Here is a 14,016-nt window from a genome sequence, read left to right on the forward strand (position 1 = left end):
ATTGATAGGCATCTTGGAGGATGACTATCAATGATCATCGAAGCGGACCGTGGAAGACTTTCAGCCGATCAAGGTGATTAAATAAACTTCATCCCCATCACCTTGCTGGCTGGAAGAAAAAATAGCAAAGATGCCAAGATGTCAAGTTTAAAACTCTCATTATTTTAAACTTTTGAGATACATGTATATAAAGAATGGAACTGTATTGTGGCCAAGGAAAGTTGTGACGATAAATATTTAAAAATTGTATTTAAGAACTGAGGTTTAAATTGTTTTTATATAAATTTTACTTACTTGGAGCAAGGGTTCGGGTACGGGGATCTGCCAGTTAAATTCAAATCGCTTGGTCATGATGGAGCTGCTTCCCCACCACTGCTAAATTTACCACGAAGACATTTCCTGAAAATTATCACGCAATAAGTAATAGGCAACACAAACAACTGTTGTAAATATTTAGAGTTAAATTATAAAAATATCGTTCGTCTGCGCCTATGTTGTTTATATTATTCTATTATTTATAGAATGGGGGTCAAACGGGCAGCAGGCTCATGGACACTCAATGCCAGGAGGGTCGCGAGTGCGTCGCCTTCCTTTTAGGAATTGGTACACTATTTTCTTAAAGGACCTTAATTCGAATTGTTTCGAAAATATTTCGGTAGGCAACTGGTTCCACATAGTGGTGGAGCGCGGCAACTGCCGTAAAATCCCTCAGTTGTGGAATGACGGACGTCGAGGTTATACGGTTGGGGTTTTGTCTATATACGACTTGTATTTATTAATAAATGTTATTACTTGTGTCCTTTTTATATGGAATGAACTCTTGGCGCATATTAAGGACATGCTTTATTTCGGCGATCATTCGGGTTCGATTCACAGTGTAAGAATAATGTTACGGATGTGAAGACAAAGCTTCACCACACTAATTACATTTAATTGCAATAATTGAGAAAATTTTACTCGCCCAAAATCGCGACAATTTCCAAAGGTTTGGCTCTCGCAATATTGCAAAAGTCTAATGATAAAAGTTGAGAAGACTGTAATTACTGCCTTCCTTTAGTTAACTTGAAATGACTTGATAAACTTTGAGGACATATTCCACTGAAAAAGTTTCGTCTCCAAAATTGATCTCGTAGTTGCAACGTAATGAAACTTTCCAAGGAAGAAGAAAGTTTAATAAGCTGTCAGTAGTAGTAGTATAATTGTCGCTGAACGAATAATGTAATATAATACGGTAAGTATCTTATTATATATTTAAAGGTTATATTCGTGCTTCATCTACCATTCTCTACAGAAGAAGAATTTCTTTGTTTATTTCTTATTATTATGCTACAGTAAGAAACAAAACAGTTAAAGTACAGTCAAAATCAAAATCAAAAATCAAAATACGTATATATATAAATAAGTTTAGATGCGTCTTAGCGCATGCTTATGAATGTCAAAAGCGTTTACAAAATTCGCGAAAGAGCAAGACTACGCCATCCGTCCGCAAAACTAACAGGAGGTCTTGTTCTGAGAAGAACGGGCAAGAATCTCAGCAAGTTTTACCCTCCCTCTACTCTAATCATTCAAAGTAAAATGTCATAAACCACAACGTCATTAAAGTTACATAAGTAAAAAAAAGCTGTTCTGTCATTTACCACATTAAACATTATACACACATTCACAACACTTCAAAGATAACAATATAACTAGAACTGTTGCCACACGCTTTTGTCTTCTAGATAATCATTGACTGTGTAGTAAGTAACCTTTACACGTGATATCACGTTATGTTTTTATAAAGTGTTTTGAACCTGTTTAAAGGTAGTTCAGTAAAGAACAAAAGTACAAGACGTCGTTGAAAAATAGGCAATTTTATTCAAAAATTTGACATCGCAGAACTTTTTTTAAATTATAGAACAGAGATATGATGGGGCAAGGGGCAAACGGGCAGGAGGTCCATCTGATGTTAAGTGACAGGTGGACATGGACACTCTCAATGCCAGAGGCCTCGCGAGGGCCTTAGCATGTTAGCAATACATATCCACTTAGAACGCAATTTTTCTTATTTATGTTTTAAGTCAGAATCTCAATAAAAAAAAATATGGTTTTGACTTTTGAAACAACATATTGATGAAATATACTTTGTTCCTATTGGAGTAGAGGCTCTTATGCCGTGGGATTCAAATTTGGTTTTTAAAGGTTTAAGTTGGCGCCTGGTAGATAGTACCGGTGAAGCCAGAGCTGGTGCTTTCGCTATACAGCGAGGATTTGGTACCAGCATTAAAAGTACACTGCCACAGGGACCATACTTTAAAACTTGTTTTAACTTTATATTTCTGTAATTTAATTATTATTTTTACTATTGTAAATACTCCAGTAAATAGAAATATATAAGAATACTAGAAAAATCATGCTCAGAAAACACAATGACTCAGCTCACATCATTACCGAAATCACCTCTCCAACTCCTTGCTTAGTACTCGACCTAAAATTACCAGTTAAAGACGTCTGCAAATTGCCACTTGCCGACAATTTTTGATGTGGCAACACCGGAGTATTTTTCGTATGAAATAACACAGCATTCGAAATGTAGGCCGGAATAACAGACTTTCAACATAATTAGATACAGACCAGGCACACTGGCCATACAATGTTTAGTTTTTCGTAGAGTATTTATAACCTAGATATGTAATTACAAATGTCCAGGGCAAATGGGTTTTTTCCTTCCTCACGATGTTTTCCTTCACCGTTCGAGCGAATGTTAACTGTAAAGAAAGTACATTGGTGTACAGTCGGGGATCGAACGTGCGATCTTAAGGATGAGAGTTGAAGCCACTAGGCCAACACTGTTCATTATCACAAAAATAAATGAATACATTAAAAATTAAGGATAATGTCAATATTATCCTCCTTAAAGATGAAGAAAAATAGTGTTTTTATGCAAAATCTAACAACTAATTTAACTCATTAAATTTATTAATCGAATTAAATTTAACCTATTCAGACGTCCGGTTGACTAACGTACAAATAATAGGATAAATCATTTTTATTTCCAGGGTCATGAATAACATTAAAAGTAAGGACAGCTGAAGGTTTCCAATGTCAAAGGCCATGGAAACAACAAGACCTAACAGTTAATTTTATGCATTATAAATAAATGCTATTTTAGTTTTTACAGTATTTACAATTTCCTTAACCTACATAGTAATAATAATAATAAATTGAAACAAATTCAAAAAGTTTGGTCCCTGTGGCAATGTACCTTTAACACTGGCAGCATTTTCTCGCTGTATTGCGATATTTATTCGTTAAGATAGGAACGCATTTAAACCCTACGGCCCAAGAGTCTCTACTAAAAATAGAGTCTTTTTGTTGCATTTAATTTTGACCTTATAAACTCTCTTTGCTTGAAAAAAAAACCTCATTAGACTGTTGCATTCTCACAAGTATATCTCTCAACTAAACGTAGAACATTTTACTTTTAACCCACGGTAGAATGATCTGCGCTTTCTAAACAGAATATGAACCCAGGACCGTTTAACCATGACCACGTTTCATAACGTGTTATCTTTGTTTTCGGGAAATAGAAAAAACACATATGCCCCATTGGGCGCAATGAACCGGGCCGATTCGCATAAATGACCTTGTTCGACGATTATACAATTGCTTTATCTATCGAGGAACTACTGGAGGTTATATATTTAGCAATACATTTTATAATGTTTAAATTTTACAATATTTTATTTATTTTGTGTTTGCCGAAGCTCTGCAGATTTGTGGACACGAGAATGGTTGAATGCTATCATTTTTAAATGGATTAGTATCCTTGATGTTCAGCAGTGTTATTTATAGCTCTAATTGTGTTTACCACAAATATAATCCAATACCAACCAGCTAATATAAACCCTCTCGATAGTACGGTGTTCAATGTCAAAGAAGTGATTGATAATCGTTTATTATTAGTAAGCCCGGTGTTTTAGTTAATCAGCCGGTTAATTAATAATTAAGTGCCAATAAATCCCGACTAGTGGGCACATTATATAAGAGAATCGATACGAAAGGTACATGACCGGGTGCGGCCCGCACTAATTGCCGACAGTGATTAAGAGCCTTTGTGTTATGCCAGAGGAATCACTCGCCTATATCAAACCAGTGTTAAATGTTGTGTAATTTCTGCAAACAGCGCAAGCGAAGAGAAGAAAGTACATTACACGTGTAACGCTGTTAAGTAAAAATGGTAAAAAATCATTGGTACATTGCAATGAGTTAATTATGGTTATGTTTTCATGTACACCGGAATGATAAACACGCTTACACAAGCAAGTCAGACCGCTGCAATTAGAATCACCTAGATATGAATGTATAGTCCATAAAACATTTATTTATTTGGATCTTTGAAATAAGAGGTGAACCCAAAATGATATTTTTGCAAGCTTAAAAAAGCCCCGAAAGACCTGGTTTTAATCCGTCCTGTAGTTTTCGTGATCCGACCGGTTTAAGGTGATTTAAATTTCAACAAAGGTTTACGTCAGCTGATTAGGAGATCAGTTATTCAACTGTTTATAACTGGCACAATCATAATAAAAACCACTTATTAAAGATATTGACATACATGACATAGCTTTTGGAAACACCAAAAAGATTTAATCATAATAATGTACACATTGAAATGCATTTGTTAAATGAATAAACACATTTATATTTTACTAACAATGCAATAAGAAAATAAATCAAAGGCGCTACAACCTTTTTAGGTCTAGGCCTCACAATTCTGTATCTATTTCATAATCATTTGTTAATCTAATAGGTGACGCATGCCGTCAACTGTTTGGGTCTAAGGCAAGTCGGTTTCCTCACGATGTGGTCCTTACGATCGAGCGAATGTTCAATGCCGGGGATCAAACCTACGACCTCGGGGATGAGAGTCGCACGCTGAAGCCACTTGTCCAACTCTGCTCTAACAGTGCAATACTTAAGTGTAATTTTCAAACCAAAACTTTTAGTTATGTCCTCATAGACTATATATATCATATATGTATCCCAAACGAATCATACATATATAAAGAAATTATACAAAACCCAAGCGTGCTTGTGACACACATTCACATTCACGTGTTAAATTAAAGATTTATATTCTGATTCATAAAAATTCATATTTCTTAAATTGCAAATTATCTGTGAGGGTCGTCTGGTACCTGTAATGTTGCAATTACACGAAATTTATATTTTTAAAAGGACTAAACAATTGATTTTGTTTTCAGTCAGTTCACTATTAAAATTAGCGTGTATAGATATATAGTTCTTCACATATGTACTTAAAACACAAGACTAACACACTCAACGTTTAAGTACGAAGTTACGTAATAAATTTTCAAACAATTTCCTCTGAAGGCGCTCTAAGTTGTATATATAAGAGAATAGCTAATTAAACGTATTACATATGCTGCCTTTGTTAGCTTTTACGAAATTTTGAATAATTTATAGACTGCTTAAGGTTTCTTCGGTATACTAATAGACCTTTTTTTATAGGAGATTCCGTGTTATTTAACGTTTTATGGATTTTTTTTATATATGGCAAATTTATATATCAGATTCTATTTTATAATTTAATCAAAATCCTTGTAGCGCTATTTGTGCATAGACAAATATTTAAGAACATGCGAATTTTTGGTCAATATATATATTATAGAACAGGGGCCAAGACCTGATGGTAAGTGATACCGCCGTCCATGGATTTCTCAACGCCGGAGGGCTCGCGAGTGCGTTGTCGGCCTTTTAAGAATTTGTACGCTCTTTTCTTGAAGGCCCTTAAGTCGAATTGGTTCGGAAATACTTCAGTTTATATTAACTCAATACATTATATAATATATAATTCAATATATGATGATAACGGAAAAAGTTTTCCAAAGCTATGCGTTTATATTATCTGCTTTAGAATTTTTGAAGTCAAACAAAAACTTACCTGAATACTAAACAATATAACTCAATAGACAAGTATAACCAACGGAACTTAGTACGAAACTGAGCGAATGTAACGTTTAATCCTATTAAATGAAGCCTTGTTAATGGAATTAAGAGTTAACGTGCTTTTAGAATAAATCCCTTTTGTGCGTGACAGTACTCGTAACGTGAATGTGGATAAGGCTCCATAGGTGGGTCATGTGAGAATCATTAAGCTGGCGACGGACAAGATGCCAATCTTAATGGAAGTACGATTCACCATGTATTGAAAGTAATTCTGCTGTTAATATACATATATTTTTTAAATTTATTCCTTGAACTCTGAGGAAGGTTTTTATTTTGTTCCGATAAGGCAAACAATCTCTATAGGGACAAAAGCATTGCTAAATATTCCATATGTTGGTATATATTAGCTACTAAATTAGTAGGCTAAGTAAAAATATCTTATTAAGGTGAAAACTAATTTCGCGGAAGCAGCTATTAAATAATAAAATAAATAAGTAACAGCTGAATCGGCGCCTGAATTAATATTTTTATATTATTTGCCAGGAAATATAGTCCAATACCTCAAGGTTAAATGGGCGTCAATCGTATGGAGGCGGTTGTATAACCTGTAACAGTCGTAAGTATTATCTTTCTTCAGAACGCTTGTTACAGACTCCTTTTATTTTTAATAATACAATATTACATTTTCCGAATTACTGTTTTTGGTATTTATTATATTAAATATAAAAATACTATAATAATAATATTAGTATTCTTTCAATACAAAGCCATTTTCGCTCGGGCGTTCTTCTACATGTATTGTATTTCATAATGAAAAAGACAAGACAAGACATCAACGTCAACGTATGACTGATGAACCTATTATGGAACCTGTAGGCTGGAGATTGCTGCATGCAGTTTATGAACTGATAACAATGTACTTTCTATGTCATATTGATTCGGAAATACCAATTGGACTCACCAAGTGACTGCACGATAAAAAGTGTAAAACTTTGTTTCTTCATTTTGTATTGATGAATTTCGAGAACAGTTTTCGCAAAGCAGTCAATTGAGTGAATACCAAACAATGTCACTAAATAGAGCAATCGTTGAAGCAAATAATTCAACTGTGGTTTTGTAGAACTGAGAACAAGTACGAACTATTCATACTATATTTACGAACTTCGACCTAGTGGTTTCGGGTGACCCAGATTCTCCTAGCTTCACTCGATTAAAAGCTACTAGAAAATGCATCAGTGTAATCCATTTAGGAATTTTACGTATTGTATCGCAATAGTATCAATTATATTCCTTAAAGTTAACGAATGAATACCAACACTGTTACATGCCTTATAAAAATAATTAGCCTTTTGAAATATCACTTTATTTTTTTAATGGCAACTTCTATGTAAATCACAATTCCGCCAATGTCGCGTTCTAAGTCTTAACACGGTGAGGATAGTTTTGATAAATTGAATTTAATCCAAGCAGAATTACCTAAAACAAAGATGACGACACAATAAAGACAACACATACTGTATGTGTTATTTGTCTGTACACATAATAATACATACAAGAGGTTAACATATATACTATAAGGTATGGAGGAGAGAATCTTATTTTTGAAATATCTTCCATAGGAACATATGTATTCGCTATAATGCTTTGATAATATAGTTATATAATATAGCCCGCAAGTTTTGGTTTTATACTAGTTTTCTTTTGTACAATTTCTACAAAAGTTAAGTCATTTTTGTCTAGCATTCAATACAATAAACCAATTTTAATCTTTCTTAATCGTGGGCGTCCACAGTGAGTCTCCATCGCGTTCGGTCTTGAGCATCGTATATAAAATATAAAACTTTTTTATTTAAGTACCTATTTATCTATCATCCCTAGAATTTGTTTTTATGTCATTCAAGTTCGCCTATCCACTTCGTCATGATGCAGTGCATTTTTAAAAGATATTTCCTTACCCAAGTAGATGTAATGTTCCACATATGTATTCATTAATTTTTACAAGCTCTTTTTGATGTCATCATTATTATTTTTTTAATTCTGGGCTAACGATATCATCAGCAAATGTTAAGTGGTTTAAGCAATTACCGTCAATAATTATAACTGTATGTGGTTATTACGGCAAAGATCTATCACAATTTATTATAATCTGTAATGTCCAAAAGCAACATCCGTACAAATTAAGAACTAGATAAAAATAATCTAGGACATAGGACATAAACCTTTCGCTAAAGTTTAGTTGGACGTTTAATAAATAAAGCCTAGCTCGACCCAGATTTGTGGTTTCCCTTTTGTCGTATTAAATGGATTTTCGCCTCAAGGGGCAGGGTAATGGCCCAAGTTTTATACCGTTTATTGTCTACCGTGGCTTGGTGACTACCATGGAATTACTTTATTTATAGAAATTGCGATTTTATTACTTTGTGATAAGGTTCATTCTGTTATTTTCGTACCAACTATACGTTCGACGTAAGCTTAGTAAAGTAAATGAGGATCTTGTTGCTACTGTAGCCCTTTAGTATTGTTTACGCAGTAGGAATAGCAATTAACTCTTTAGTAATTATCATAAATTTTATTTGAAAAAAATTAAAATGGGTCAGCCTATTATTTTACATAACTTTAATTTTTTCGACGTTTCGCGGATAAACAATACTATAGAGTTATTCCTATCATTACTTTTTTCATATTAAGTGGGTGGTACACTTTAAAAAGATTCAATAAAATAATAAATTCAAAAATGTTTCTTAAAGAAAACCTTCCTTCGCTTATTATATAAGATCGAATTAATTTTATCGAATTGTACGTAATTTCCTATTTTAAGAGATGTTAACAAGGTATTACAGTATTTAGAAATAGATTAACCACGTTTTCTGGCGATGGCCGTGACACGAGCTGATTCACGGCACTAACGTAAACAGTGTAGCGTAAGAGCTTATGAATTGCAAAGAAATCTCTATTTGTATAATTTATAATTGACACGTATTTAAAAATAAAGACCGGAATATCGTAAAAAAATTCATATGAACAGCAATTAAGAATTTAAAGAAATATATCTCAATGTGTTTCAATGTGTTTCATGTTACGCTCCTATTATACTAGTAGAGTTTCTGAAGGGCGTTCATCAAACCACACGCTTAAGAATTATCTATCTAATGGAAAGGAGTTTTAAAGCGACAACCGCCGCTTAGTATAGATACCGGCAAACATCTTGAACAAATGTCCTTGCAGAAGCGATTTTTAGGTATCACTGGGAGGGGGGGCGGAGGGAGAGTGACGTGTCGATCGCGTGATTGGTAAATCAGTTGACGTTTGTGTTCCGCGCTGTGTACGATGCGCAAACTTTCCCCCACTCCCTTGTTTAATGTTCAAGATGTTTGCCGGTATCTGTAGCGCATATTTGCTGGGCGAGATAATATAGTACGTTGACAATCATCAATGCTGAATAAAACATAACCTTTCAACTGTATTTTACTTGTTCAGTCCAGTGAATTACATTAGGTTGGGTGTAAGCCAAACATTTGTACGTTCTTTCATTCATTTCAGAAATCATGAGTTTTAATTCATTTATATGGTGTTAGAGAACATGCGCCACCACATTATTGCATTGTACACTGTTACAATGGTACATCATTTCCGAGGAATGAAAATATGTAAAAGAAAACTTGGCTGAGATTCGACAAATTTACCGGATTTAATGTACTTAGGAAAAGGTTAATATCTAGCAAAAGGATTATTGGGTATGGTATAAAAACTTTTTTTTAAATTGTATAACGTATAATTGTTTTATTATATTTTAGTTAATTTTTTGGTATATTTATGCTATGTATAAATAATGTATGGAGGTATTATAAGATATAGTGCTAGCTTTAAGAGTTTAGGGTAATATACAGGCAGATGTAAATATATTTCAAAGGCTTTGAGAAGCCTATCAAAGTTTGGTTTTAATAACAGTAGGTACTTTTACTACATATCGACCACACTCTTAATTAATTAATCTAATGGTGCTTTAATTGCTAAATAATTTCGTTCACCAACATTAATATTTTTATGACATGATGTCACAGTTCAAAGGCTTAATTATTGTCATAAAAAGTCTGAATATTATTAGTAGTTTCCAAGAATATGCAAACGTTTGAAACCGTAATTTTTTAAAGACTCGAAGTATATGTATTCCCCTACAATACAATATATCATATACTCTCGTTTAAAATATTCCTACTTATAGGATTTTGCAGCGTTGACCTAGTGGCTTCAGCGTGCGACCTCATCCATGAGGTCATAGGTTCTATCCCCAGCTGTGCACAAATGGACTTTGTTTCTAACTGCGCATTTAACATTCGCTCGGAGAGTGAAGGAAAACATCTTGAGGAAACCGGCTTGCCTTGGATCCTAAAAGATGACGGCGTGTCAGGCACAGGAGGCTGATCATCTACTTGTCTATTAGATTGACAAATCATCATGTCTGATTCATGATTCTGAGGCCTAAAACCTAGAGACCTAAAAAGGTTAAAGACACTGGTAATCAATATCTTAAGCAATCTCTTAGTCTACAGCGATGTACACAAAGATCAAGGTACCTCCAACGATAACCGTGTGTATGCGAACTCATTCAAATGTTTAACAGGATCGCATTTAGTTTTATTGAGCCAAACTTTATTACACTGCCCCACTAAAACGCTGCTTGGCGTTTCTTCCATTAAGTTTTATAAAAACTTTCATTTTAAGCTCACTTGTTTAAATTGTTTGTAGAAAGTATCGAGTAACTGCCAACTTATTGGTCGACACTTAAAAGCCTTGGTAATTCAGAAACACAAAATCCAATTCGTTTTAGACAGGCGGAAGTCACACTTGGCGCTATGGATTTGATGGAGTCAGAGCTAATACTGGCTTAGTATATTACCCTTAAAGCTAGCTCACAACTAATTTCAAGATTTACTGTGTTTATATACAATGCTATAATACTGGCTGTATTATCACATTGTATATAGTATATTATATTAATTATATTACAGAGCATTTTAAATTTGGTTATAATTTTTAAAATGGGTCAGTAAGGTGTAATTTGAGTTTTTAGTGATTCCATCCGTATCACCTCGACGTCCGTCGTTCAGTTGTGAGCTTTTTTTAAGGTATCTTTTTCCGCGCACCACCACTATGTGGCGCCCCCTGCAGTATTTCTAAACCAATTCGTCTTAGGGTTCTTCAAGAGAAGGGCGTATCAATTGCGAGCCTTCTGCCAGTGAGTCCACAGGCAGCGATATGAGCATCAGGTGAGCCTCCTGCCCGATAAAATATAAAATAGTATGTTTTTTTAAAGTTTTAGATATAGCCAAATAATACTTGTCATCTAACCACTATATAGATGATAGTCAATCATTTTGTTATAGTAAAATTCACAGAAATGCGTATAAGATATAGTGTGACAAAAAATATACACAAAACCACGTTTTACTGAACGTGTTAATCGTGTTAGCCATTATATTTGTCGTTACGCTAATCGGATTCAAAGATTCGCGATGCCTCTGTTTGCATTGTCAGTGTTTGCTTTGTGAAGAATATTTTTATAACGAATGTTTTCCAGACAAGTATTGATGGAATATGTTTTTACATGGTTCCGACTAGGGAATGCAATCCCGACTCGAGATCGTCAATTCGGGATCCCGCGGGATTAGAAATATCAATCCGGCGGGATCCCGAAATTTTCGGGATCTCGTATAGTTTAAAAAAATAATTCACGTGACTGAATACGATGAAAACTGCATGTTTGTGATAGTGTATATATGTAAATAAAATATTATTTGAAAGAAAACAAAAGCCTTTATCCTTTAATATTACGAACTAGACAACTGACAATTTTAGTAACATGAACATAATCAAAACAAAAGTAGGTATAGCTCAAGGAGATAAAAATTGGTGATTTTGAAAGTAACTTCCAAAAAAAGAGTATCTTCTAAAGTGTCTCAAGAGTGCTATCTGCTAACCGGCATCTATCTAATGTCCATTGCAATGTACCCTATGTAATGTGCAATGTCGCGTGAAGCGTCCCGAGCGGATGTGTGTAGAATCGCTGACCATTGCAGCCCAATCCCGTCAATCCCGAACGGGATCTCGTCATATTATGCTTCGGGATTGATCCCGAAAAATTTCACACGGGATCTTGCGAGATCGAGATCCCGCGAGATCGGGATTGCATTCCCTAGTTCCGACTCATCGCTTCCTTTTATCATGGCATAATGAAATTCGGTTGTTACACTACATCATAATAGACGAAGCATACTTATAAATAAGGTGATAAAGGAACTGACAAATTTAATAGACACTTTGTTGCATAACACATATCAATTAGAAACAATTAGATTATGAAGGCTAATTCTTGAACTATGATAAAAAAATTCTTTATAAATTTTAAAGGTATTATGTGGTTACATTAATACAAACCACAGCCTTTTTTTTAAATGCATATTATTATATTATTCTGTAAAAGAAATTATATTATATTGTTTATAAGTAATCAATCTGCATGGACCACTTTCTTCGCAAATAAAAGATTTATTATAATTAACTCATTATGTCCACATTACAAAGATATTCGCGAGCCGCTCTTCCAGCCGTCCGATACAAGTACAACCGATAAGGGTCCATTGTAAACTCGTTGAGGCCCTTGTCGTGACCCTTGACCTATTTTCTCGACAGTCGGTCTCCAGACAATAGACCTGACACTTTACAACTTCAGTAGAAATGCGTAAGGAAATGGCGTCAATTTTCTTGTTAAATCAACTTTAAGTAACTTGAAAAGTTAACTTATTTAGTTTTGATGCGATAAATATTTAGAATATCAGCCTCTTTCCTATACAAACCAGACTTTCATGGACTTTTCATTAAAACTAAAACCTTACATAATTGTAAATTGTAAACCATAAATTATAAGCATTTTGTATAGTTGGCGGCCGCAAAAAATCGTATTTAAGACAGAGTCTCTCTTTAAAACTGATTATAATTATATATTATAATTACTGATTATAATTATATATATATATATGTATTTTCCAACAAGTAAAGATACAGTGTTTACAATATTCCTAATCTTCATAGTTATAATTTCCTCCCTGCATTAGGATCATTATTCGTTGATCAAGGAAAGCACCAGCTCTGGGATCACCGGTACTATCTACCAGGCGCCAACTTAATTATCCCTTGACACTTGATTCACCCTTTAATTTTTTCACTTAAGTGATTACTATGAATGTCATTTTCTTAAGTAAACTGTAATTTTCCATTATCCATATTAAAATAACGAAGTGCGGTCACGCTATGTCATTGAGAAATTGTAATAATTGAATGCCAGATTATACAGTAAACACGTTTACATGAAAACGACAGCTCCACACAAATGTCATACGAGGAAAATTATTTAAATATACTTATATAGAGTCATGTAATTAGAGAAAATCAAATTACGCAACATTAACTCTAATCAAATATGTTTTCTAAAACTAATCGTTATGGTAATGTAATGTCCATTCGCACAGCCGGGAATCGAACCTACGGATGCTCATTAATCTTACAACTGTTTTTTACTTTAATAATTCTTCTATTTTTGTGTTTTGTACCAATAAAATCAACGAACAAATATTTCACTAACATTTGTTTACAACAAATAACTATGTGAAAACATTCGAGTTCGCTAAACAATAGTGAAAAGTAAAATACACAGTTTAAACGTAAACAGGTTAAAACAAATAGGATAACATTGCCAGAGGGCATTGTATTGTTTTGCTTAAGCAGAAAGGCACTCTGGGCACTCTTGTTTTGTTTTAGAATCGATTTTGAACAAAATGTTATCTGGAATTTAAATAGTACTTTAATTTTATATAGTTGTACAACTCTAACACAGCATTACGTAATGATTTAAATGTAAGCTAATTAATTCTCAAGATATTATTAATAGAGAGAGAGGCGTGGATATTAACTTAATTAAACATTTTAAAGAAATTTTTGGTTCAGCATTTTAGACATATTCCTTCCAATTGCGTTCGTAATAAAATAATTCAATAGCGCTCGAAAGTTATT

At 33.8% G+C, this 14,016-nt stretch overlaps 1 protein-coding gene across 3 annotated transcripts in view; it reads right to left on the reverse strand.

Annotated features, from left to right (window-relative positions):
• The window catches only part of LOC123707048 (1-phosphatidylinositol 4,5-bisphosphate phosphodiesterase), a 44,980-nt gene that overhangs the window by 27,617 nt on the left and 3,347 nt on the right, over nt 1-14,016 (reverse strand). For 2 of the 3 annotated variants that reach the window (XM_045656818.1, XM_045656826.1), the window contains exon 2: nt 295-399. In XM_045656818.1, the coding sequence (XP_045512774.1) occupies nt 295-351 (57 nt within the window). In that variant the 5' untranslated portion in view covers nt 352-399. Of the gene's footprint in view, nt 1-294; nt 400-5,944; nt 5,997-14,016 lie in introns of those variants that run through there. The other variant, XM_045656835.1, reaches the window with a different exon arrangement.

This window comes from Pieris brassicae, chromosome 1 (assembly GCF_905147105.1).
Source record: "Pieris brassicae chromosome 1, ilPieBrab1.1, whole genome shotgun sequence".
NCBI lineage: Eukaryota > Metazoa > Arthropoda > Insecta > Lepidoptera > Pieridae > Pieris > Pieris brassicae.